The 26,182-nt window shown below is 35.4% G+C and overlaps 1 protein-coding gene across 2 annotated transcripts in view; it reads right to left on the reverse strand.

Annotated features, from left to right (window-relative positions):
* LOC121383252 (fibroblast growth factor receptor 4-like) overlaps positions 1-26,182 on the reverse strand; it is a 75,378-nt gene that overhangs the window by 41,605 nt on the left and 7,591 nt on the right. For both annotated transcript variants that reach the window (XM_041513153.1, XM_041513152.1), the window contains exon 2: positions 7,427-7,623. In XM_041513153.1, the coding sequence (XP_041369087.1) occupies positions 7,427-7,535 (109 nt within the window). In that variant the 5' untranslated portion in view covers positions 7,536-7,623. The remainder of the gene's footprint in view (positions 1-7,426; positions 7,624-26,182) is intronic.

The following is a 26,182-nucleotide window of genomic DNA, read 5'->3' on the forward strand; positions in this document are numbered from 1 at the left end:
ATTAAAAACAAAGTATTACAAATGACACCCTGTTTGTTGTGTGGTCATTTGTCTTTTATTAATGAAGCAGAATTTCATATCATGTATATCATGGAACACAATTACTATGTTGTTGTTTTTTTAACAAAGGACAAATGTTGTAAACCAGAATTCCAACCAAACCATCACACATTCCAAGAGACAATAGCTGCCCAGATTCCCAGTTACTATCATGTACCCTTTGTGATATTAATTCACCATCATACAAATCTGGCTACTGTTTGTGTTGCTATGTCCAGCCAGCCATTCCTCTGTGTTAACCACCAGGGCTATTGGCCGCACTGGTTTGTTTTGCTGTTGTCCAGACAGCAGTCATCTTTATTGGGGGCCTGGAATGCCTCGTACTAATAGCTGCCAATTACCGCATTTCTTCCACGCGACACACATACAGGTACTTACACACTTAGTACAGGTCGCAAATACCTGAAGCCACGGCACAAAATGATTGCATATGTGGTAAATGGGCCAGTGGTACTTTGAGGTGTATATACTGCAATTAAAACATGGTGCACTAGTTGACAATACATGTATAAACAAGACATCGAAGTAAGCATATAAGCATAAGCATTTATGTGGTTTAGTTTTTCGTTAAATAAGATTTTGTGGAGGACAAAATACCATTCTTGACTTTCTTAACATGTGGTAACCTCCTCGTAACCTGAATAACCATTCTCGACTTAATTATGATGCCTGAATATAGAAATCATAGATACGGGTACAAAGCCTTGACTAGGAGAAGGGGGTGCTATAGTGTACATTCTAAAAATTAATTAAAATATTAATAAACAAAAATCATGTATGATCCCTTGCAAATGAGAGGGTATCAAGACTCTTTGTACACGTGTGAAAATTTCAATAATTCAGACCTCTTCATTTGGCGAGAAATGTTCAAATAATGAGATCATCACATAACATTGTCTGGCATGAGTGTAGTTGTACTAGAACATCTTGAACTGTGACAAAGTTTTAGCTGTTTTTAGCTGGCAGGCCTTCATGAATGATGTGACCATCTTGGGCTGGTACGAGTGTTGTTGTACTAGAACATCGTGATGAACTGTGACAAAGTTTTAGCTGTTTTTAGCTGGCAGGCCTTCATGAATGATGTGACCATCTTGGGCTGGTATGAGTGTAGTTGTACTAGAACGTCTTGAACTGTGACCAAGTTTTAGCTGTTTTTAGTGACAGGCTTTCATGAATGATGTGACCATCTTGGGCTGGTATGAGTGTAGTTGTACTAGAACATCTTGAACTGTGACCAAGTTTTAGCTGTTTTTAGTGACAGGCTTTCATGAATGATGTGACCATCTTGGGCTGGTATGAGTGTAGTTGTACTAGAACATCTTGAACTGTGACCAAGTTTTAGCTGTTTTTAGTGACAGGCTTTCATGAATGATGTGACCATCTTGGGCTGGTATGAGTGTAGTTGTACTAGAACATCTTGACAAACTGTGACCAAGTTTTAGCTATTTTTAGTGGCAGACCTTCATGAATGATGCGATCGTCTAGGGTTGGTGATGCCCATTGTTATCTAACGTACAACTCGTCACCGACATTCATTCATTTTACCTCTCGTGTTACACAATATATGTGAATAAACTGACACACAGCCTAGGCCACATCTTCTCTCATGAATTATGTATAACAGCATTTTCATTGAAGAAAAAACTGAAGAATCAATCTCATATTACAACACAGTAATTTTAAACTTTTTTTCCGAAACAAGAGCTACACCATAATTCATTTCAAGCTCATGGATGGAATGGCTGGTATATTTTAAAGCTGTCACACCATTTCTTTCAAGCCTCTTTTCAAATAAAGGGGCTTGGTGTGTCTCAATGATTAAGTGCTTGCCTAAGATGTACACAGCAATTCAGTTATCCAAAAAAACCTTTCTATAACAGTAAAAAAATATGTTACTTAAGTGTTTAAAAACTTAATTTATGAGGAGATGGCTCTGAAAAATATGCTGAATGTAATGTTTAAAAATTACGGTCTATTTCTTTATGGAGAGAAGGCTCTAACAGTGAAAATTCTCATTTGTGGGTATACACTATTCCTAAAAAATCATTTATCAGCTTCTGTAACTTTGAAATAATCATTTTTGTTTTTCGTTTTTATAAATCAAGTGATTCTAAATAATTCTGTGTTTGATGTAAATTTATTCACAAAAATGTCTTTGTTAAATGCAAAAAAAATGAAAGAATTGTGCATATGAAAAACACATCCTTTTATCCTGTGTGTCGTCACCTTGAGAATGCACATGACAAGTGAAGGCTTTCACAATAAAAATGGATTTAATAATAATCCTCAAAGAATGCTGTTTTATGGTTCATGTTCATAATTTATGCAGCAAATGAACCAATTTACTTTCTTTTGTATTAATGCTGTTGGGTTTTTTTACAATAAGTTATAAAAAGCTTTATACAGAAGAAAAAAGTATGCTTTCACATAAACTGGTATGGTAGTACTGACCAACTGTGTTTTAAAATCATAATGCATATAGATGCAAGTAACTGTACAGTTTCTTTAAAGTCTTGTTTTGAGTTTATTTTATTTAGTTTTTGCCCCATACCCAATTTTTTGCAGGATTTTTTAAGTTAACCTTTTGACAATATTTAATTACTCTTATCATTGCTATATGATTTTTTTTACCCTAACCCTAAACTTAACTCTCTTTCTGGGGGAGGACTCCCATACCCACCATTGACTGTGGTTGCATTCAATTCCATAGCACCATACCCAAAAATTTGTTTCTGGCAGAAACACAAAGTTGTGTATTATTAAAAATAATAATAATAAAATAAAAAATAAAATAAAATAAAAAAGGGGGGGGGGGGGGGGGGGTGAGAAAGTTGTTTTTTTCTTTCTTTTCTTTTTGTTTTCTTTTACATGTATGTTCAATAACCTGATAATTAGGTTTAGGAAACAGTGTTCAATCGTGAAGAATTTTATCATACCAGTACTGTTTTCAAACATTATAAAGATCTTCAACATTAAATTTTATATATATAAAAAAAAAATCACTTTGAAGACATGAAGCTTTTCAATATATAATTCTGTAACTACAGTTAAACTGGCTGGGGAAAAAAACCCTTGAAAAAACAAACAAGAGCCACACTAATCTATATATGTCACAAACAAACGAGAAAAGGGTTTCAAATTTGTGAGGTGAAAAGGTCACGGAACTACTTCTTTCCAGATGGGTTTAGTGTTTTATATTCTCAGTATGGGATCAAGACCTTGACTCTTTGTACAAGGTTTTTATTTTTTATTTCCCCCATTTTTTTCCCATTCCATTAAACAAATTCACTTCTAATAATAAACATTCTCAGTGATAATCTGTAGTGAAGGTTGTAATCCTGTATTTTAGGCCAAGGGCGGTTTCAAAATATATCAAATGAAAAAGGGGGGGGGGGGGGGGGGTCATTGGGCTAAGGCATTTTTTTTAAATATGTATCGCCCCCAAAAATAAAATATTATTAAAATCATGAATTTATAGCAGAAATGATGAAAATCAGTGACAGAAATAAGCAGAATCTTTCACTAGTCCACCATCTACAAATCTACTTGTCTATCAATATTTTTACTTGTCCAAATAATTTGTTAGTTTTATTCAAGAGCAAGGACAATGTTTTTGATTGCTCAAAATGAAACAGCATTATAATCTTTTATTTGTCCACTGGACAACCTCTAAGGTTCATTCTGCTTGTCCCAGCAGATTATCACTTGTCAGGACAAATGGATAAGTGCTTATTTCGAACACTGAAAATGTGTTACGAATAAAAAAAAAGACTCAGGAATTTTAATATCGGCTGTCGGGATGAGCCCTAGGGTTAGGGTTTGGGTTACAAAATGGTAAAAAAATTGCTTGCCCCATCAATCAAAATGCATACAAAGCATCAGCTGTAAACATATCAAAGTTTTGGACAAAGAACATGGAAAATTTTGAACAACCAACAGAATACCCAGAAATACTGTACAGATCACTACAATTCCAAAATTTCCATAAATCTGGACAACAGGTTCATCAAAATTATTAAACATAATAAATAATCTGCCTACCTCTTCCCCCATTATCTCCCTAGTTCTGGAACATCCCCAAATGTAGTTCGCAAAAAGGTAAGTGCTGGAGGGGCGGGGAGGGAGGAGGAGAGGAATGAAGCCATCATCTGTGGAAATTTGTGGCCACTTGAGCAAACTAGAGCAATGAGGTATATGGAAAAAGTAAAGAAAATAAATGTGATGGTGCCAGAGAGTGGGTTGATAGGCAATTCATTATCCAACACATCTGGATCCAATCGGCTCACTCTGCCTGGCTCCCACTTGACCAAGTGCAGGAACCAAGGGTGCCACACTGCCGGGAGACCGCCAAGTTGTTTTAACAAGATGCAAGGGCATAACAGAACAGAACCCTACCCAAATCCATTTAGACGGCAGGCTGGTCAAGTACATTATTAATTTCATATTTCATGGCTAGGCTGAGGTCTGTGTGTATATGGGGGGGGGGAAGAGAATTATATTCAGCAGTTTAACCCAGGTTATGTGTTGAGCTAAGGTAAATTTTTGTGTGTGTGTGTGTGTGTGTGTGTGTGATGTGTGTGATGTGTGTGTGTGTGTGTGATGTGTGTGTGTGATGTGTATGTGTGTGTGTGTGTGTGTGTGCAAGGTTAAATTATATTCAGCAGTTTAACCCAGGTTATGTTGGGCTGAGGTACATTTGTGTATGTGTGTATGGGTGTGGGGTTCAGTTATATTCAGCAGTTTAACCCAGGTTATGTGTTGGGCTGAGGTATATTTGTGTATGTGTGTATGGGTGTAGGGTTAAATTAAATTCAACAGTTTAACCCAAGTTACGTGCTAGACTGAGGTATGTGTGTATATGGGTGCGGGGTAAATTATATTCAGCAATTTAACCTAGGTTACGCAGCATGTGACAGTGTGTGGTACGCTGTCAATTTAATTATGTTATGGACATGACAGCACACTGTGCACAAATATTAATATGACGTCACAAAAAGGCTCAGTCCAGGATGTCATTCCAGGACAGACAAGAAAAGATTAAGTTACTCAGTAGTTAGAATGTACCTCTGAAAAAAGTGCCTTCTGTTTATGAATATTTCAAATGGAAACCATTTAGCATGTAATTATTATTATTTTTTATTATTATTAAAAAAAAATGTATGTGTAAAAATGGCACAGGAATTCTGCCCCACCATCTCCACACACCCTTAATATAGTGGCAATTTTTTAAGGCTGGGTCACTAGTCCCTTCTAGATCATCCTTAGTCCTTATTTCTCCATTAGAATACCTACTAATAGTATGTCTCAGTGATAGCAATAAGCAGAATTTGTCACCAGTCCACCGGACAATAATATCTAGAAATCTACTCATCAGCAAATATTTTCACTTGTCCAAACAAGTGATTTGTTTTATTCAAGTACAAGGACAATGTTTTTGACTGCTTAAAATGAAAATCATTGGATATTTTTACTTGTCCACTGAACACCCATTGAGGTACATTTTGCTTGTCTGAGCAGATTTTCACTTGTCAGGACAAACGGACAAGTGCTTATTTCGAACACTGTGTTTGTATGTGCCTTATTTGTACAAATATATGTAACCAGTTTTCCATCCAGTTCCGTATATAGAATGTTTTTATTCAATACAGTTTTTAAGTTTATCTCTTCTATCTAACTGTGAAATATCAAATATAAACAGATCAATCTCTGAGGCAAAAAGCTTGCTCTTACATACAAATTAGTCCTTATTTAGTCATTAGAATAGTATGATGTTTGTTTGTATCTTGTTTGTGCACATGTTTTGCATCCAGTACCGTATGTGGAATGTCTATATGCAATAAAGTTTTATCTTTATCTTTTACAAACTGAAAGAAGTATGATAGATTCCAGTAAATTAGCTCATATTCGCACCAATTAGTCTGTGATTAATACCGAGGAAAGAAGATTTCTACGCCTTCACTCTAAGTGTCAGTTATAATGTAGGTGTTCGGCAGATGGAAATCATCTTTATCACAACTCTCTCAACACATCTAATTTATTTACATGCAGCCTCATTTCTCACTTTCAACACTTATAATTTACTTAGTTTCCTAGTTTGTTTGGGGGTTCTTCTCATCCATCGGGCTGTTCTGTGTGCAAGTGAATAGGTCAAAGTGGTAAAAGTATATTTTTGATATGAAGCAGTGTGCCAATAACCTACTTTAAAAAAAATTTTTTTTTAGGTTTTTTATATTTCTTTCTCTATTATAATACAATATTTTACTGAAACTGTGGAAATTACTACACACACGCACACGCACACACACACACACACACACACACACACACACACACACACACACACACACACATATATATACATATATGTTCTTTAATCTGTCATGTTTTTTCTAATACAACAGTAATGTAACAATTCCAAAAATAAAATTGAAACATTTCTGCCCACATTTCTGGTTTTGTAATAGAGCACACATTTGCCCTTTCCACTTTTAGCCATCAAAATATCACATCTGATGAATGCAAACACAAATGTTCTGATGAGGTGTAAGACACTGACAGTGTGATATCGTTTTTATTACACTACTACACGGTACATGTGTATTATATTCATAATAATTATGTTTAGGCCATACGGTCAGTTTATAGTGGGTCATTTTGGAAATTGCATGCAGCGCGTCCTATAGACTTTTAATACATTGAACTAGTCTCAGTGATGTAGTGGTTAAGCCAATGGACATGAGGCTGGTAGGTAGTGGGTTTGTATCCTGGTACCGGTAAGCTTTCACAGCTCAATGGGTAGGTGTAAGGCCACTACACCAACTTCTCTCTCACTAACCACTACCATGTAACCACTAACCCTGTCCTGGACAGTGCAGATAGGGGAGGTGTGACCAGGACATTAATTGGTGCAATTTAATTATAATTGGAATTATTTTTTAGGCCACTGAATGATGGCAATGCAATAAAGTGTTAAATTAATTTATCAAAATGTTCAAACAATTACACAAATATTTTTACTCATAAACTGGGAATGTTTAGTACCTCTTGCTTTTGGGTATGTAGGGTTTCTGCCAGAGGGTAAAATAGGTATGGCTCCATACCCAATTTTTTTGTTTTTTGTTTGGGGGTTTTTGCCTTTTTTTTTTTTTTAATTAACTTTTTGACCAAATTAATTACTCTTATTAATACTGAACGATTTCTTACCCCTAACCTTAAACTTAACCCATTTTCTTTCTGGGTGAGACCCCCCCCCCCCCCCCCCCCCCCCCCCGAATGCCTGGACAAATCCCTGTATATATAAGTAATGAAATAAGTATAAATGAAATAAGTATAAAAGAAACAAACTACTCTGAGAAGCTTCACTCACCTTTTCTCTCTGCTGTTGCCCCAGAGTTTGATAATCCAAACACAATAAGTAAAAGCAAGCCACTACAGTGAAGGATCAGGGTTGAAGTAATGGCGGAGTTTGTGGCCATCGCATTACGTAGGTGTTATCACAACATAGTCCTCTTTGACTCCATTAGCAAGCAAACAAACAACGCACTATCACATATTTCCAGAAATCTGAAACAAAACAAAAAACAAAACAATTAAATAAAATTTAATAAGATGCCAGTACTACTTTTTAGTTTTAATTAACTTTTGAACAAAAATACAAACAACGCATTATCACATATTTTCAGAAATTTGAAACCAACAAAAACCACAAATTAAAAATTAACAAGATGCCAGAATTCTTTCCTTTTTTTTTTAAATCAACTTTTGAACAAAAATATAAGAATTAAATACGATTCCATGGTTGTCTATTCTTTATATAACAAGTACACCCAACAGTTGTTTTTAACCGTAAACATTTAAAATAAAATCAAAGAAAAATGTTGAAGAAAAAGTCCCAGGAAAAAAGGTCACTAAAGAATATACCGTGTTACATCTATGTTACAAAGTTCAACTTTACACAAACTCATCCATCTATGAACAACACTTCAATCACTATAGCATCCCATTTCCAGTGTAACCAGCATTTGCTATACCAGTTAAATATAATTTCATCATTCCAGTCAATATATGCATGTCAAGACATTGCTGTCCATGCATACAATATTCAGATTATATACCTACAAACACACACAGGAAACGTAATCCAAATTCAATTCGCCCAGAACCTTAATTTGCTGCAATCTGTGTTAAAAATGATAACAATGACAAAAGAACTCTGCAGGTCTGGTAGTTTTAGAACTGTTGTCCACCAAAGCACATACACATTTTGGGTGGCACAGGCTGGTATTAGAAAAAAACTAAACATTCCTCTTCACCTCGCTACCAATCTGGTACTGGTTTCTCCCCGAGGTCAGTTGGTACGCAAATTTCATTTTTCTGTCACAATCGTGAAAATGTGTCGTGAACCGCTGGAAACAAGTGCATTTTGCCACAAATATGTTAAGTCATATATCCTGTAACTTGGTCATAAATACATGAGACACAAGACAGCCTTGGCTAAACAGAAAAAAGGGGGAAAAAAAGAGAAAAAGAAAAAAAAGAAAGAAAAGTCTGCGTAAAGTATGGTAGGTGGCCAAAATATGAAGAACACTCCCGTTATTTTTTTGATATTTTTTTTTCTTCTTACAAATGTTTTTGAACACAGATACACGTATGACATATGACAGAGTGCGATGGGCCAATATTAATGATGTGAAGTTACTTGGTGTGTCTGAGTTCACTTGATCATAAACAAGGAACCTGTCACTCACAGAGCCTGCAGACAAAGACCTCAAACGACAGAGGGCATCGTAAATCATCTACCAACATGACAATGTAAATCTACAGGAGAGACACAGCTCAGACACACACACATACACCAGTATAGACAGACACACACACACACACACATATATATATATACACTGGTATGGACAGACACACACACATACACCTGTATGGACAGACACACACACATATATACACAGGTATGGACAGACACACACACAGATGAACTGACAGGGCAGGGAATATTTTGTTTTCAAAATCTTTGATTAGCAATATTTCTAGTCAATTGAAAATTGATTATCAATTACTGTTTAATGTTTTGTAATTGTGTAGCGATCTCTGAAACTTGCATAGCGAATCGCGATGCAGTACTTAACGAAATGTTACCTGCAGGGGACAACCAAAAAAAATCTGGCAAAACTTTGCTGCATTTTGAAAGCTATTTAAAGGGTTGTTTTTTTGTGTAATGATACCACTATCTAGAGAACATTTCTTTAAAATTAATCCTCAGTTGTTGGATGTCAAGGGGTTATTGTGAACTTTTCATTAAAGATTAATTTAAGACGGGGGCAGTTTTGGGGTGGCACTGCAAACCGGAATTCTGAGAGAAAATACTGACAACATAGAGGCAGTCGAATTGGTACAGGACAGACATATCAACATACACCTTCATGAACAGCTAGAAAAATGGGTTACATATTCAATTTTTAAAAAAAGAAAGAAAAAAGGTAATTAAATAACAAATAAATGAATTAAATAAATAAACAAATAAACAAACAAACTGTAAATTAATTATTAAAATTAATGAATTGATGAACAAATAATTAAATTTTTAAAAATATAAACTTTTCCAAAAATATATTTAACAACTTTTTCTTAACAACATAAAGCAAGGCAGGAATTAAATGAAAATCCCTAATTACCATGTCTGACTGAACACAAAGTTTCCACAGGTTGCTGCTGCTTTAATAAAGTATCCACAACATCACCAACGTTTATCACAAGACAAGAGTTCTCCATGTACCTTCCTTTCAACTGAACTGTGCTGATGACCTTGATGAGAAAAGTCTGCAAACTAACCACACAGTAATCACACTGGCCACACGTTTAACAGATCTACTAACACACTGAATGTATCCACAGATTGTGGGGTTCCTTCTGTAACCTGCAGGTGGTCAGTCAATCAAGTGGGAATCCCAGGAAGCAATTAACTGTTAGATGACAGGACTACTGTTACCTGCAGTCAGCCCCTACTCCACACATACACACTCACTCACACACAACCAGTGTACACATCAAATTCACAAATGATCTGTCATTAAAAACATGCATGCCTATGGATGCCAGCATATCTCTGTATCTGTGTGTTCATGTATATATAATTGTTGTGTGTCATGGATGGGACTGTAATGGAAGGGATGTGTGTATTGGCTTGATTACAAGTTTAAGCAAGTTAATATGACTGGAAGGAATGGCTACTGACCCTGGTACTGATATATTTGTTTATTGTTGGTGTAAGTTGCGTATTGTCCTGGCTTACAGATACACTGGGATGCTATTTACCTACAGTGAATTAAGTGTGTATTCGTCCAGTCCTGGGACACTGCCTGATTAATGTTATCATTATGACTCTATGCTGTGTTTTGGCATGCAATCTAGTGTATTATGTTGCTACTGTGACTGTAAGCTAACTTGAGAATGTGTCACTGTACAATAAATGTACTGCCATTGTGTATATTTATGTTGCTACTGTGACTGTAAGCTAACTTGAGAATGTGTCACTGTACAATAAATGTACTGCCATTGTGTATATTTATGTTGCTACTGTGACTGTAAGCTAACTTGAGAATGTGTCACTGTACAATAAATGTACTGCCATTGTGTATATTTATGTTGCTACTGTGACTGTAAGCTAACTTGAGAATGTGTCACTGTACAATAAATGCACTGCCATTGTGTATATTTATGTTGCTACTGTGACTGTAAGCTAACTTTCAGTATGTGCAGGGCCATAGCTAGGATTTTTTATTGGGGGCGGGGGGGCGGGGGGGGGGCAACTGAGTAGTTAATAGTCTAAAACTCCTTAAACGGTTAAGAGAATTTTCTTTAACTTTCTATAATTTTTCTGGATTTTTTTCGGGGGAGGGGGTGCAATCGCTAGCTACGGCCATGATGTGACACTCACTATACAATAAATGTATTGCCATTGTGTACTGTATACTAGTGTGGTATAATATTCACCTGCTCCCCATCTCCCACCCACTACTTTAAACGTTTGGATTAGGGTTACCTTCCCTCTTTATATCGATACAGGATTAGGATTAGATTTAGGATTAGATTTAGGGTTAGGATTAGATTTAGGGTTAGGATTAGATTTTGGGTTAGGATTAGATTTTGGGTTAGGTTGAGGTTCCCTCTTTATATCAGTATAACAGGGAGAAAGAACAAGGGGGGGGGGGGGGGGGGAGAGGGAAGGCAGGTGGATGTTTTCGCTTCTGAGACTGTAGTGGTATGTTTACCTGTATGTAATAGTGGTCTGAAAGTACTGGCACCCACCGGTGACAGGAATCCTGTGTATTAGGATGTGGCTTACTACAAGTTCTGGGTGTATTTACAAAGTGGATGAAGGGGATGTGTGTATTGGCCTGGCATTACACACTGCTGCATGACTGGCCACAGGCAGGCAGGCAGGGCCTGGGGGGAAATTGGTCAACAGCACACTGGTGATCTTATCCAACATCCTAGATTCTTACAATAATAGACCTCTGACAAAAATAAAGAAATGTTTTATTTAAAGACGCACTCAACACATTTTATTTATGGTTATATGGACCACACAGCTATTGAGAGGAAACCCGCTGTCACCATTTCATGAGGTTACTCTTTTGGATTAGCAGCAAGGGATCTTTTATATGCACCATTCCACAAACAGGGTAGTACATACTACAGCCTTTAATATACCAGTTGTGGAACGAGAAATAGCCCAATGGGCCCACCAACAGGAATCGATCCCACACTGACCACACATCGAGCGAGCGCCAGACCTCTCACAACTGCATGTGACTAGCACAAATACAATTTTGTGAAACATATTTTTCTTTTGAACATTAAATTTAACAAATTTGGGGGGGTGGGGGGGGGGGGGGTTAGTAGTCCAGTATCAGCCTAAATATATTCAAGTGCCTCATTTTGGGGACTTTAAAAAAAAAAAAAAATGCATTCATTCGTTCATTTTCAGAAGATGTGCCCTTTTTTTTAAAGTCATGACCTCCTCCAAATATTCCCTGGACATAACGGCTTACTCAAAAAGGAAATGGGTTACATGAATTAATTTTTGCATTAACAATAAACGAGTTACTCAAATTTTCAGTTGTGTGTATGCATGTGTGCCTGTGTGTGTGTGTGTGCATGCATGCATGTAAAGGGGCAGGCTTTAATTTAACATATATGGATATATGCATGGACTCCAGTACTTACAAAAAAAAGAAAGAAAAACATTGGCAGTTTCAGAATAAAATAAAATAGGGGCTATACATAATCCAGTGGTAAAGCGCTCGCTTAATGCACAGTCAATCTATAGGATCAATCCCAGTCGGTGGGCCCATTGGGCTATTTCTCGTTTCAGGCAGTGCACCACAACCGGTATATCAAAGGCCGTGGATTGTACTGGGCTATTTCTCGTTTCAGGCAGTGCATCACAACCGGTATATCAAAGGCAGTGGATTGTACTGGGCTATTTCTCGTTTCAGGCAGTGCACCACAACCGGTATATCAAAGGCTGTGGATTGTACTGGGCTTTCTCTCGTTTCAGGCAGTGCACCACAACCGGTATATCAAAGGCCGTGGATTGTACTGGGCTATTTCTCGTTTCAGGCAGAGCACCACAACCGGTATATCAATGGCCGTGGATTGTACTGGGCTATTTCTCGTTTCAGGCAGTGCACCACAACCGGTATATCAAAGGCCGTGGATTGTACTGGGCTATTTCTCGTTTCAGGCAGTGCACCACAACCGGTATATCAAAGGCCGTGGATTGTACTGTTCTAATGGTGTCATTAAGACAAGACAAACTTAAAACTTCCAGAATAAAATACATTATTTACTTTTAACTGCCCTTTAGAAACATTCCCAGCAAACCAAAAAACCTCTTTTTTATGGGGTTTTTTTACTGCTCCCCAACCAGCAGTGCAACTACTTCTAAATCATCATGTTCTTTACACTTGGGAAGGGAAGAAGTGGGGTATTTCAAATGTACCGAATTGTGTTAGAAAGTTGTAGGATTTAACTGCTGTAGTGCTCTCGGAGTGACATTAATTTCTCCAGCCCCGCCATGTGCTGGGTCATGTGGGCGGTGGTGGTGAGGCGCGTTCCTCCAGCGCGGGCTATAAACATAATGCAGAAATACTCACTACCAACATCACAGCTTCCTGCTGCCAAGACCCACTGTACAGGAAACTGGCATAACAGCACTGTATGTTCTATAGGTGCCATTTATTACTTCATCTCACATTCATTTATACAACTGTTGAGAAGCTAAAGCTCTTTGAGTAATAGAACAAGGTGTGATTACATAATGGAGGGATGGATGGATGGAAGTGAAAGGTTTGAAAATTGTCACCAGAGACATGTTAAAAAAAAAATTCTCCCAATGTTTAGGTTTAACTACACTATGGATGGATGGATGGATGGATGGAAGGATGGAAGGATGAAAGGATGAATGGATGGAGTGATGGATGGATGGAAGAAAGGATCAATGGATGGAGTGATGAATGGATGGATGGATGGATAGATGGGTTTGAGTGGATGGATGGATGGATGGATGGAAGAAAGAGTGGATGGAAGGAAAAAAGGATGAAACGATGGATGGACAGACATATGGATTGATGATGGAGTAATGAATGAATGAATGAATGAATGGACATTCCAACACAAAAACATATAACAGCCATTCAGTGTCAAAGGTATGCATTATGAATGGCCGAGTGAATGAACTCAATATGTATAATTCCATATTTGTAACAAAACAATTATAAATAACTGTCAAAAAATATAAATGACAACAATATGCTTACCACACATAAGCAAGCATGTTTAAAAACTTAGTGTTGTTTTCTCTCTCTCTCTCCAATCAAGACTTCACAATTTGTATATCAAAGGCTATGGTATGTGATGTCCTGTCATCAGTGATAAATTACTTTAGTTAAATTCCATCCAGCATCTGGTGTTGTTTAGAAAGTGTTGATGCAGACAGTGTGTTTTAATTAGGATTCAGTCAAGTTTGAAAGGTGGTGATGTTGACAATGTGGTATTGTTTAGGTCACGGTGATGCCCCACTTGTGTGATAACTGAGTTATGTTCTTTTGGATGACCAGGTTTTTCCCATGAACTGGCCAGGATGGACTGATCAGCCCCTCAGGGCAATGGAATTAAAACCTGTTGTGCTTTGTTGTCTGTTCCTGGTGGAGGTTACCCCCCACTGATCTGAGTCGGGTTGGTTACACAAGATAAAGGATTGACAATGAATTCTAAAATGTATTCAATTTCAACCAAAATCTCCTGTGGAATATCTGGACTGAAGGTTTGTTTGCTTAGCTTTTAAAAAAAAACACACAAAAAACCCAGAAATAAACTAAGTTATATTATATGAGTTTTGTTTTGTTGTATCCTATATGTGAAGTTTCATGACAATCGGATGGGAGGTGACCTTAACCTTTGAGGCGAAACACAAACTCATATGAAGTTTTGTGAAAATTTTAAAAATTTGTTTTGTTTAACGTCACCATTAGAGAATTTATTAATCATTGGCTATTTGATGTCAAAAACATCTTACAGAGGAAACTCACTACATTTCTTCATTAGTATAGAAAGGGATCTTTTATATGTACCATCTCACAGACAGGATAGCACATACCACATCCTTTGATATATCAGTCATGGTTCATTGGCTGGAACAAGAAATAGCCCAATTGGTCCACCAATGAGGATCAATCCCATATCGAACAGACATCAGATTAACATTTTACCACTGGACTATGTAGGTGGTGGTAGTGGCAGCAACAGTCACCAAAACATTACTGCCTACCATCTACTAATGAACACACTGTTAATCATCTTCAGCTTAAAAAACCTACACTGTCGTACAGGTTGTTAATAATGCAAAAAAAATGTCTTCACATAAAAATAGCCGTTTTATTATAAGATACCTGTAGGTCTTGTTGAAAAGAGTATATTTAGACAAACTGCATACAAGATGGATTGTTTTCCTCTGTGTGTAATGTACCTTGGGCAATAGCCGTGCAACGTAAACACACCTCTCTCCCCAAGCAGCATGTCAATGTTTGGAATTCCCTTGTTTTTCTTCTCCAGCCCAAACCCACAGAAACAGAAGCCAACATGTGTAGAGCTTGTATACAGGCTTCAGGCCCATCTGGTGCCAGCTCATCCCCGCAGTGTGTGTGCATGGATGGGACGCCTTAAATATTACTTCTAAGATGTCTGCAGTTGCATCGCATTACAGTTTATTTTTAATATTTCCATTTAACAACTGGACAAAAAGGCCCATTAGAAGTCTGCCGTTGCATCGCATCAGTTTATTTTTAATATTTCCATTTAACAACTGAACAATTGAACAAAAAAGCCCAAATTACTATCATTTTTGTAGAACCACTGATGTATAAATGAATGTAGTTATTTACAACTTTTTTTTATATATTTTCATTATATTATACTTTTTGTTTTAAAATGGTTTAAATGTTATTTATAAGAAAACAGATTATTTAAATTACAAAAAACAAAAAACAAAACAATTTATTGGCATGTTGTCCACACAAAAACACTTGTTTGTAATAAAAGATATTTTCACTAAATAAGTATACAATGTTGAGAATACAGAACATACCAATATACCAATTCTGTAAACACTTCAATGCCTAAAAAAGCCTTTTATTTCATGGGTTTAAAAAAAACAAAAAACCTTACATTAATGTAATATAAAAATTACAATGTAGAGAATACAGAACACACCACTGCATTCAGTAAACATTTTAATACCTACACTACAGACCGCCTGCCTAAAGCAATGACACCCCGCTCACACATGTTGCTGGTTAAACCACCATCCCAGCAGGCCAGAGTCCCCACTGAGTCTAATCCACATCTTCTTCATCACTATGGAAAACCAGCCAGTCTCCCTTCCAACAACCTCCCTGGCCATCCCCCTCCTCCCTCCCCCCTCTCCACCACAACCTGCCTGCCCTGTCACTCTCCAACTAATGAGCCACGGGGTCAGGGGATAAAGACCTGCTGATTGAAAGATGCTTGACGAAGGATAACAAACCATTTAGGAGATATACCAACTAGATTGAGATGGGGGGGGGGGGGGGGGATGAATCCAAGTGATATCAGTGAAATGGGGGTACATATGAAATGTTGGGGGGGGGGGGGAGTAGAGTCTGAATAGAGGATTTATGTATGTCAAAAATTTCATCTTCAATTTCGCTTTAGCCTCTCGGGTTTACGGTCTTAATTATCACTTCCTATGACCAGCTAATGACATTTGTATGTTCACATTCAAAGTAAATTCCTTGGAATCTGTTAAAAGCATTGGAGAATGTTACGAAATATAAATACCTCTTTTAATGGAAGATGGTAGACTGGGAGCGACTCAGTTATTAAGTTGAAATGTTGAAAATGTCAATGACTGGAAAATGTATCTCTTGTAATAATTGCAGTGCCACTATATATGCAATATGTTCGCAGAAGAATAAGTTAAAAAGAACAGTTGGATGGATGAACTGCCTGACTTATTGGTACACACACAAAAAGACCTGTCAAAAATGGTCTTGAAAAATAAAACAAAAATGATTTAAATATATAAAAAAACGTTCATGACAAATAAAACTATTTTAAAAATTTAGATTAAAAACCTAGAAAATAAATTTTAAATAAAATAATTTGAGTTCAATGCAATTTTTTTTAAATGCTATAAATTCATGTAATTTCAATTTGTTTTAGGGTACCTAAGGCTTTTCTCACACAATATTTCAATCACAGGTTCTCACATATACACACAATGTTTAAAATAACTAATGTATAAAACTGTCTAAATATTTTTAAAAATTAAAATTAGATATCAAAACAAATTCAAGGGAAAGTATATTTCTATTTCACATTATTTATAATTACCTTAAATTTCTTTTTTCCTTTTTTTCAACTATCCCATCTACATCTACATCCAATCTGCTCTGTTGATAATGTGGGTAATTTAAAATGTTTCAGTATCACTGGACATAATAATTACATATACACTTAAACCATTTTCTCCTCTCAATTCTTGTGCCCAGTTATTAGCCACAGGTATCTGTACAGGATCAAAGAGATCAGTTCACAAGATAGACCTCTTACAGTGATTACCTGAGATTAACCAGAGCTGAGGGGCAAACCCTCTAACTGGCCGCTGGTCAACACCTTCTCATGGCCAAACAAAAGAATGCATCTCAATATCCCATAGGTAATTGCTAACCACTGATGTAATAAAAAGAAAAATCTGTAATTCCATTACATAAACTTCAAAGTGTACTAGGTGAATGGGTGTAACAGTTTAGCTTAAATATTTGTTAACAGTATCTTATCGTATGTCTGCTTATTTACAGTAGCAGTTTACTTTTTTATACCCAAATTACATTATTATCATAAATAAAGATTAATGTGAATCACTAAAGCAAAATGACACTTCAAACAAACATATATACAAAGTGCTGTATTTTTTAAAATATATAATGGTATGTTGCTTCTTTTCTTTCTTTTTTGGTTTGGTTTGTTTTTGGGGGTTTTTGAGGTGGGGGGGGTTAGGGTTTTGGGGGGTTGTTTCTTTAACAAGAATACAATATTAACAAGTTTTATCCTATTAATTATTGTCAACTCAAATGATAGGGAAATTAATTTCCTTTTAAGAATTGTTAATATTAAGTTACAATAAACATATAAATGTACTGTACATGTACATATAAAACATACCAAAGGTTTTTTGAGTTATTTTTAAGTATTTGCAAATTATACAACTGTCAATTACACACTAAAATCAGTCTCTTAAAAGTTATTCCATTATATAAATTTCTTATTTACTTTAAAATGTTGGGTTTTTCAATAGAAATTTTTTTGATGCTTTTAAAAATACATACTATAAAAACAAAAAACAATTTATTGTTTGAATACAAATGAGTCACAATCAATTTCATGAGTCACTTTTATTCAAAAATGGTCCACAAAATAGTCTTTATTATGAGACCCACAAAAAGACTTAAATTCTAATATTTACAATTAAAAAAAAAGCACCAACAAATGCTTTTTAAATAATCTTGATCTTTCTAAGTTTAATATTTATAATAAAAGATAAATTCACAAGCAAATGCTTTTAAATAATCTTGATCTTTCAAAGTTTAATATTTATAATTCAATAAAAATAAAATAAATGCACTTACAAATGCTTAAAAATAACCCTGATTTCCACATGAGTGAACAGAAGCTTAATAATAATGGACGAATACTTTTACATAATCGGCATTTCTTCATGGTTGAGAGATAAGTTTATTACTAGCATCTTTGCTTTTGTCCCTTCACCTGTTTAAAATCTGTCACTGCCAGAAACCACCCCGGATTGCAATTAGCGTACATTTCTCATACATCACCAGCTTTCAAAACCTTCTGCACTAAATGGCATTAATTCACAATGCTATCTTTTATTAACTGAAATATGCAAGGTATGCATTTTCATGTATTCAACATGTTCATTAAAACAGGTATGCAGCTTTTGTAAAGTAAAAGTAAAGTTTGTTTTATTTAACGACGCCACTAGAGCACATTGATTTTTAATCTTATCATTGGCTATTGGACGTCAAACATATGGTTATTCTGACAGTTTTTAGAGGAAACCCGATGTTGCCACATAGGCTACTCTTTTTTACGACAGGCAGCAAGGGATCTTTTATTTGCGCTTCCCACAGGCAGGATAGCACAAACCATGGCCTTTGTTGAACCAGTTATGGATCACTGGTTGGTGCAAGTGGTTTACACCTACCCATTGAGCCTTGCGGAACACTCACTCAGGGTTTGGAGTCGGTGTCTGGATTAAAAATCCCATGGCTCGACTGGGATCCAAACCCAGTACCTACCAGCCTGTAGACCAATGGCCTGCCACAGAGGCCAGTAGCTTTTGTAAAGAAAATTCTCATGTAAAATAGATACTACATACGATAAGTTAACAGTAGTAGTGTTGCACACTTCACTTTAAAAATAATAATTTTTCTTCTCTTTTCTTTACCAGTAGATAAAATGTTATTTAACTTTATATGGGTTCAGTTTCCGATATTTTTTTTTTTTAACCCATTAAGTCAATGTAAAGGAAGTCCCAAATTTAACAGATAAACACAAAATAGGTTTACAAAATTAAGATTTGCTAGAGTCAGTGATCTTTTTGCCAGTGTTGGAGACCTGGTTTACTTGCAAATGTACTAGTGTATTCATGTGTATGTACCTGTACTGCCAAAATGATCACCAATTAATTATATTTTAATTATTTTTTAAAAGAATGACTTAACCTAATGTACTATAAGAAACGTTAAATTATATTTAATCATATTTAAATACTGAAAAACTCAAACCCATGTAAAGTTTTACACCTCAGATTTTTAAATACTATTTGTTTTAATGACATAATTACTAAATAAAGATCTATACAAAATACTACATTAGTTTTAAATATTTACCTTTCTATATACAGCTGCACCTTTTAGTAAATTACAATATATTTTTAGTGTTTTCCTATCTAAACCAGCTCAATACAAAATAATCTGTGGAAAAAACACACACACACACAATTAGAGTAAAGTAAACCACAACTTCAAGTACACAAGTATTGTCAGGAAATGTCAAAAGTTCCTTTTTACCTATCAACAAGTTTGGTGATAAATAGAGTAGAAACAAAAGACTGTTGTTACAGCCAATACGCATATCAATTATCTACCAGAGTGTTTCAACACCTATTAACAGAATGACAAGCAAACAAAGCTGGGAGTTTGGTGCAAATCCTGTTTATACAACTAATGCTGTTTAATGAGTTTGCACCTTTTCCAAAGTAGCCAATTTTACTCTCAACACATTTGTCAACTTGTGAGACCCAATGTTATACACACACATTTAGTCTGGATTGTAAAGTACCACTTCATTTGATTGTGTAATCTTTTTTATCCTGGCAAAAAGCTTAAATTACAATTTTATCTACAGTAAGTGAATCAAAGGAAAGGGCCTTGTAAGTTAGTAAACTCGTGCAGATTCTTTTGTTCTTTTTGCAATAAAATATGTTTTCAATTATTTATTTTTTTATAGAATTTAGAGTGCATTTTTGGGTGTAAAAATTGTTTTAGTTTGTTAAGTTTATTCAGCTATTTCTGGAATTGTTTTAGTTTGTTAAGTTTATTCAGCTATTTCTTTTGGTTGTAACCGATGTTGTCGACATCATTGTCAATGTAGTTACGTGTCCTATGGGAATTGTTTTAGTTTGTTAAGTTTATTTAGCTATTTCTCTTGGTTGTAAACGATGTTGTCCACATCATTGTCAATGTAGTTATGTGTCCTATGGGAATTGTTTTAGTTTGTTAAGTTTATTCAGCTATTTCTCTTGGTTGTAACCAATGTTGTCGACATCATTGTCAATGTAGTTGTGTGTCCTATAGGAATAGTTTTGACCCAGAAGCCAGATTTTTGTATATAAACTGTAAATCAAGTATAAATACTTGTTCATTTGGAAATCATGGATGAATGGATGGATGGCTGGATGAATGAATGGACAGTTGATTGGATGGATGGATGGATGGATGGATGGATGGATGGACGGACGGACGGACGGACGGACGGACGGACGGAGAGATAGATGGTTAGCTATGTGGATGAATGGATGGGTATTACACATATCATGGCATGACATGGTCAAGCTGAACAGACCACGACAACATACAATTTTCCTCTTAATGTCCCATTCTTAAAACTTCAATAGCCGAAAACGTAATCAATGCAGAACATTGAAATTTTGCACATAACCAGATTGTTACATACATCTTGTATACTGATTGTATTGTACTGATGGTAAAAGTTTCGTTTTGATAAATGTCTTACTTTTAGAATGGTGCATGGTATAAAAAGCAGTATCAAAACACAGCTCCTATTTAGTGATAAGCTACTCAACATCTACAATGTAATGTCTGTACTGATGTGGTTTGTATATTATCCTGTACATTATTTATTTATTTTATGTTTATGTTTGTATAATGCTGATACGTTGTAAAAACTTAAAGCAATAAAGTATTTTGAATTTTGAATTTTTTGACTATACAACTTCAAACAGTGGGACCTTTTTTTCAGGGGGTGGGGGGAGGATGAGTGGAGGTAGTCACCCTTTCTTTATTTTATAACTTTATTTTTATTTTATCTTTAACTACTTATACCCATCTGAGTTACATATAGCTTTGTGCAATCACAAATATCTCTCTAAAAGACTCTGCGGACATACAGGAGAGGCAGAATGATGTTTCTGAAAACACCTGTGTATTAAAAGTATGCCATCACTCTGGGCTGTTCGTCTGCGATGTAAGCTGCATCGAACATGCCAGCCATTCTGTTTGCCATTTCTGTCATTTGTTGATTTTTTGGCCAAAGAACAAAGACACGCTTTGTGTTTTTGTGGGCAGCGGCAAACACAACACAACTCTTTCTATCCCATATCAAACACGTGTCTTTAAATTCCTTCCATCAAATCACGAGGAATTCGTCCCAATCTGGGTCAGATATGTCAGTTCTGGGATATGACATCCCTGTCGTCGCCATAGTTTCAGGAAAATGCACTCAGTACTGCCTTCCAAAACCTCGGCCCCACCAACATCAAGAGCCACAGGCAAATCCCAGCTTAATTCACTTCCTTTATGTGAAGAATTTCATTTTAGAAAGACATCAGTGGAACATGCCAAGTGAAAAAAAAAAAGGGAACCATACATTCTGGGCATCATCACAAATATTTAAATGAACATCAACTTTATTTTAACTCCAGGAAAAGACGTTATTGGGTCATCAGTTAAGATATACATATATATATATATATATTATATATACATACACATGGAAAATTCTGATATTTTTTAGGCAGTTGAAAATTGATTAGCAATTAGGTCGTTTTAAAATTGCATCTCTGAAAATCTATGAAACTTGTGTAGTGTATTGCAACGTGATATTGAACAAAATGTTCCCGGTATATATATATATATATTATGGGTATAGACTGAAATCAATAGTAGCCAATGTAGCATATAATCACTGGTGATAGTTTAAAACATAAAAAACTGCATACTTATATTGCATTCTGGTAGTAAATTGAAATCACTGGTGATGAGCAAAAGCCACGTAAAATACAATGAGATCACTGGTAGTAATAACTGCATTATATACATGCCTGGGACTGAAATCACTGGTGATAGTAACAAAAGCCACCACTGGTAGTAATGACTCCAATGAGCCACGTAATCTAATCACAATGAGATCACTGGTAGTAATGACTGCATTATATACATGCCTGGGACTGAAATCACTGGTGATAGTAACAAAAGCCACGTAATCTAATCACAATGAGATCACTGGTAGTAATGACTGCATTATATACATGCCTGGGACTGAAATCACTGGTGATAGTAACAAAAGACACGTAATCTAATCACAATGAGATCACTGGTAGTAATGACTGCATTATATACATGCCTGGGACTGAAATCCCTGGTCATAGTAACAAAAGACACGTAATCTAATCACAATGAAATCACTGCTAGTAATCCATTTCCTCAACAGAATTCGGCAAATCCACTATCAATCAATCCCTGTTAGTGAATTTTTGGTCTGTGCTAGTAAAAATTATTAACTGTATGACTATAATTAGGGTACTAGCCAAAGTTTCTAAGAGTATGAGCTTTAGTGATTGCTTCAAACATTTGTCAAACACTGTTCTATTCAGTTTTCAAATATATATATATATATATATATATATATATACACACACGTGTATAGGGAACACTTTCTTCAATATCACATTGCAACTCACTATGTAATTTTCAGAGATTGATACACAATTTAAAATGTTATATTTAGTAGCTGCTAATAAATTTTTCAGTTGGTTAGCAACTGTTGCTAATCAAAATTTAGAATACAAACAATATTCCCCGATATATTATATGCAACTGGACAGGCAAGTCATAAAGTGTAGTTTTACTGGCCTTTAATTAATAATGTAATTCAACTGTAGCTGCTTCTTCTTTTCGTTCGCTTGTTGGACTACACGTCGAGGCCAGCAGTGACTATGAATGATACTGTTCTCTGTAGATCACTTCTTGTACCGTACTATACAGCTATTATAACTATAACTAGTTTGTAGTTATAAAAACTAGCTTTATCTCCCAATAATAATAATGTACGAGGTGAGGGATTTAGCTCAGTCGATTGAGTGCTCGCTTGAGGTGCTTGTGTCACAGGATCAAACCACCACGATGGATCCTTTAAACTGATTGGGTTTTTTCTCATTCCAACCAATGCACCACATCTGGTCAAAGGCTGTGGTATATTGCTTTACTGTCTGTGGGAAAGTGCATAAATAAGATCCTTTGCTGCATTAAGAAAAATGTAGCAGCTTTCCTCCGATGACTACAAGTCAGAAATACCAAATGTTTATGTCTAAATGGCTGAACACATGAAACCAGCATGATGTATATAGTAGGAAGTAGTTATTTCTCCAGCAGACATCTTGGGGAATCTCATTAACGAAACACATTCTGCTTATCAAGGCAATAAAGATTGCTATCAAGAAAATATCATTGACACTTACAACTGAAAGAGAAAGCTAATAAAGATAGTGCTTAGTGGCACTTTTAAAAAATGTCCAAAAGGAAATGGCTAATTTGAAGAAAACCAATTAAATTAACAAATTATTTTATAATAAATAGTGTAGGCATACAGGTCAACGTCATTTAACTGAAGGTTAAGTTAAAAAAAACATACTTCGATTTCTCATATTTTTTCACCTTCTTTTTTTGTAATACAGGGCACAATATTTTATGAGAACCTTTGTTCTGTTTGCTTGTCAGTTACGAAACTTTAAAATCACAAAAAACGCCAATTGGTTATGTGGTGAACAATTACATTCTAAAATAAAAAATACCAGTAATGAAAGTGAAAATCAGTTTGTTTTCAAACCACCAACTAACACAGAATCGTAGTTCAAGTTTTAGGATTAGGTAGGCCTAACTCATCGGTTACGAGAACTATATTCATGTAACCAAATAATCGGTTACCTAAGTAAAACTCAAGTGGCTTGACTTCCGGTTACCTAAGATTTGGAAATATTGTCCCTTGTAATACCTTTATTAATTATGCAGGTAACTTTTTGTTTAGCATCGCATCATGATTCACTGTGCAAATTTCAGAGATCACTAAGCAGTTCTCTAAATGTTAAATGGTAGTTGCTAATCAAGTTTTAATCCATTAATAACTGTTGGTAATCTCAATTTTGAAAACATAATACTCCTTTCTATGAAAAATAGGATACCAATGCCAGTATTCATACATTCTGCCTTCTGTTTAGTTGGTATTTATACTTATAATCAGTGTTTCTGCCAGAAAGAAATTTGTTGGTATTGCGCTATGGAATTGAATGCAACCACAGTATGAGAGACCTCCCCCAGAAAGAAAATGGGTTAAGATTAGGCTTAGGGTTAAGAAAATCATACAGTAATGATAAGAGTAATTAATTTTGTCAAAATATATAAAATAAAATCTGTCATCAAAGTATTTGGGTATGGCGCCATACCCGTTTTACCCTCTGCCAGAAACCCTGATAAACACTACCTCATATTTGTGTAGAAGTTAATTTAAAAGTTTTATCAAAGTACATTGTGACAAATATTGGTATTTAGACAAAATAAATGTACTTAATATTTTTATTTACCTGTATGTAGTACCTACCAACTCAAGAGTTATAGCTCTGCCACTCGAATCTGACTTGATGGCTTTCAAGTTTGACTTTGGCAATTATAGGGTTGTTTTATTTTAAAAAATGGGAAGTTTCAGTTTCATTTCAAAAACATCTTATCAAGCTAACTTGAAATTTAAGACAGTAACACTATACATGTACTTGTGTTGTTATAATTAATTTATCTATTTTGCAACTTAAGAAATGTTACAGTGGAGGGAAGTTGTGTTTGTCAAGTGTTACATATCAGTTTCAAAATATACCTTTATATATAATAATAATAAAAAATGGGAATTATTTACATTCAGATTGGGAATGTTTTACTCCAAAATTGGGAATAAAAAAACCTGACACAGCCTTTAGAAAATGGTGGGGAATGGTGCCGACTGTCGGAGTCTGAAAACACAAGTGATAAAATCCTGATTGTCATGAGAAACAATAATTTATAACTGTTGGAACAATATTAACACAATCACCGTGACAGCTTCAGAGTGCCCCCATGTTAAAAGTGTCACAAAGTAACAGGTAATAAAGACCATGTTATTGCTGACTGTAATAACCCAGTAGTAGTCGTAAAAACAAGAATAACAGCATCACCATATATATATACAGACAGACAAATATAATTTTTAATTGCTAAAACTAACGGTTTGGCAGTTTGTAGTCTTTGGACTTAATGACAACCATGACAGTTTAATATGATTATTAAGTGACCACAAGGTTTTTACAGATAAATATATTAATATGATTTTCTCTTGGTTCTAAAACAACTGGACAGCATCAGCTACTGTATACCATGTTATATACAGACACGGTTTCTTATTAATGATAAATGTGAATGAATATTCGACCTGGTTATAATATGGATGCCAATATAAGAAAAAGGAATGTTTGTTTAACGACACAGCCAGCAGCCTTCGAAATTTGCGACAGCAGTCAGCAGTGCAGCCACAAAATGCTGTTGCAAAATTGATATGCAATGGCATTTTTATCATCATCAGGCAGTTACTGTTTGTACAAACTGCTGTCGTAAGATATCTGAAGCTCAAGGGCTGGTGACACGTATATATCTCAGTGTAATTGCAGGCCTCAGAAAAAATGTGTTGAATTCTATTATTAATAAATAAATGTGCTCTAGTGACGTCGTTAAACAAAACAAACTTTACTGAAAATTACAAGAACGATGGTTTTGTTCGTGCGTCGTTCACACAAATCTAATTTAGCGTAGCCTATTTTCCATTTGCGCATTAAATATAGGACATTATTTACATGGACATAACAGGTTATGCAAAAAGAAAATGGGTT

This window comes from Gigantopelta aegis, chromosome 10 (assembly GCF_016097555.1).
Source record: "Gigantopelta aegis isolate Gae_Host chromosome 10, Gae_host_genome, whole genome shotgun sequence".
NCBI lineage: Eukaryota > Metazoa > Mollusca > Gastropoda > Neomphalida > Peltospiridae > Gigantopelta > Gigantopelta aegis.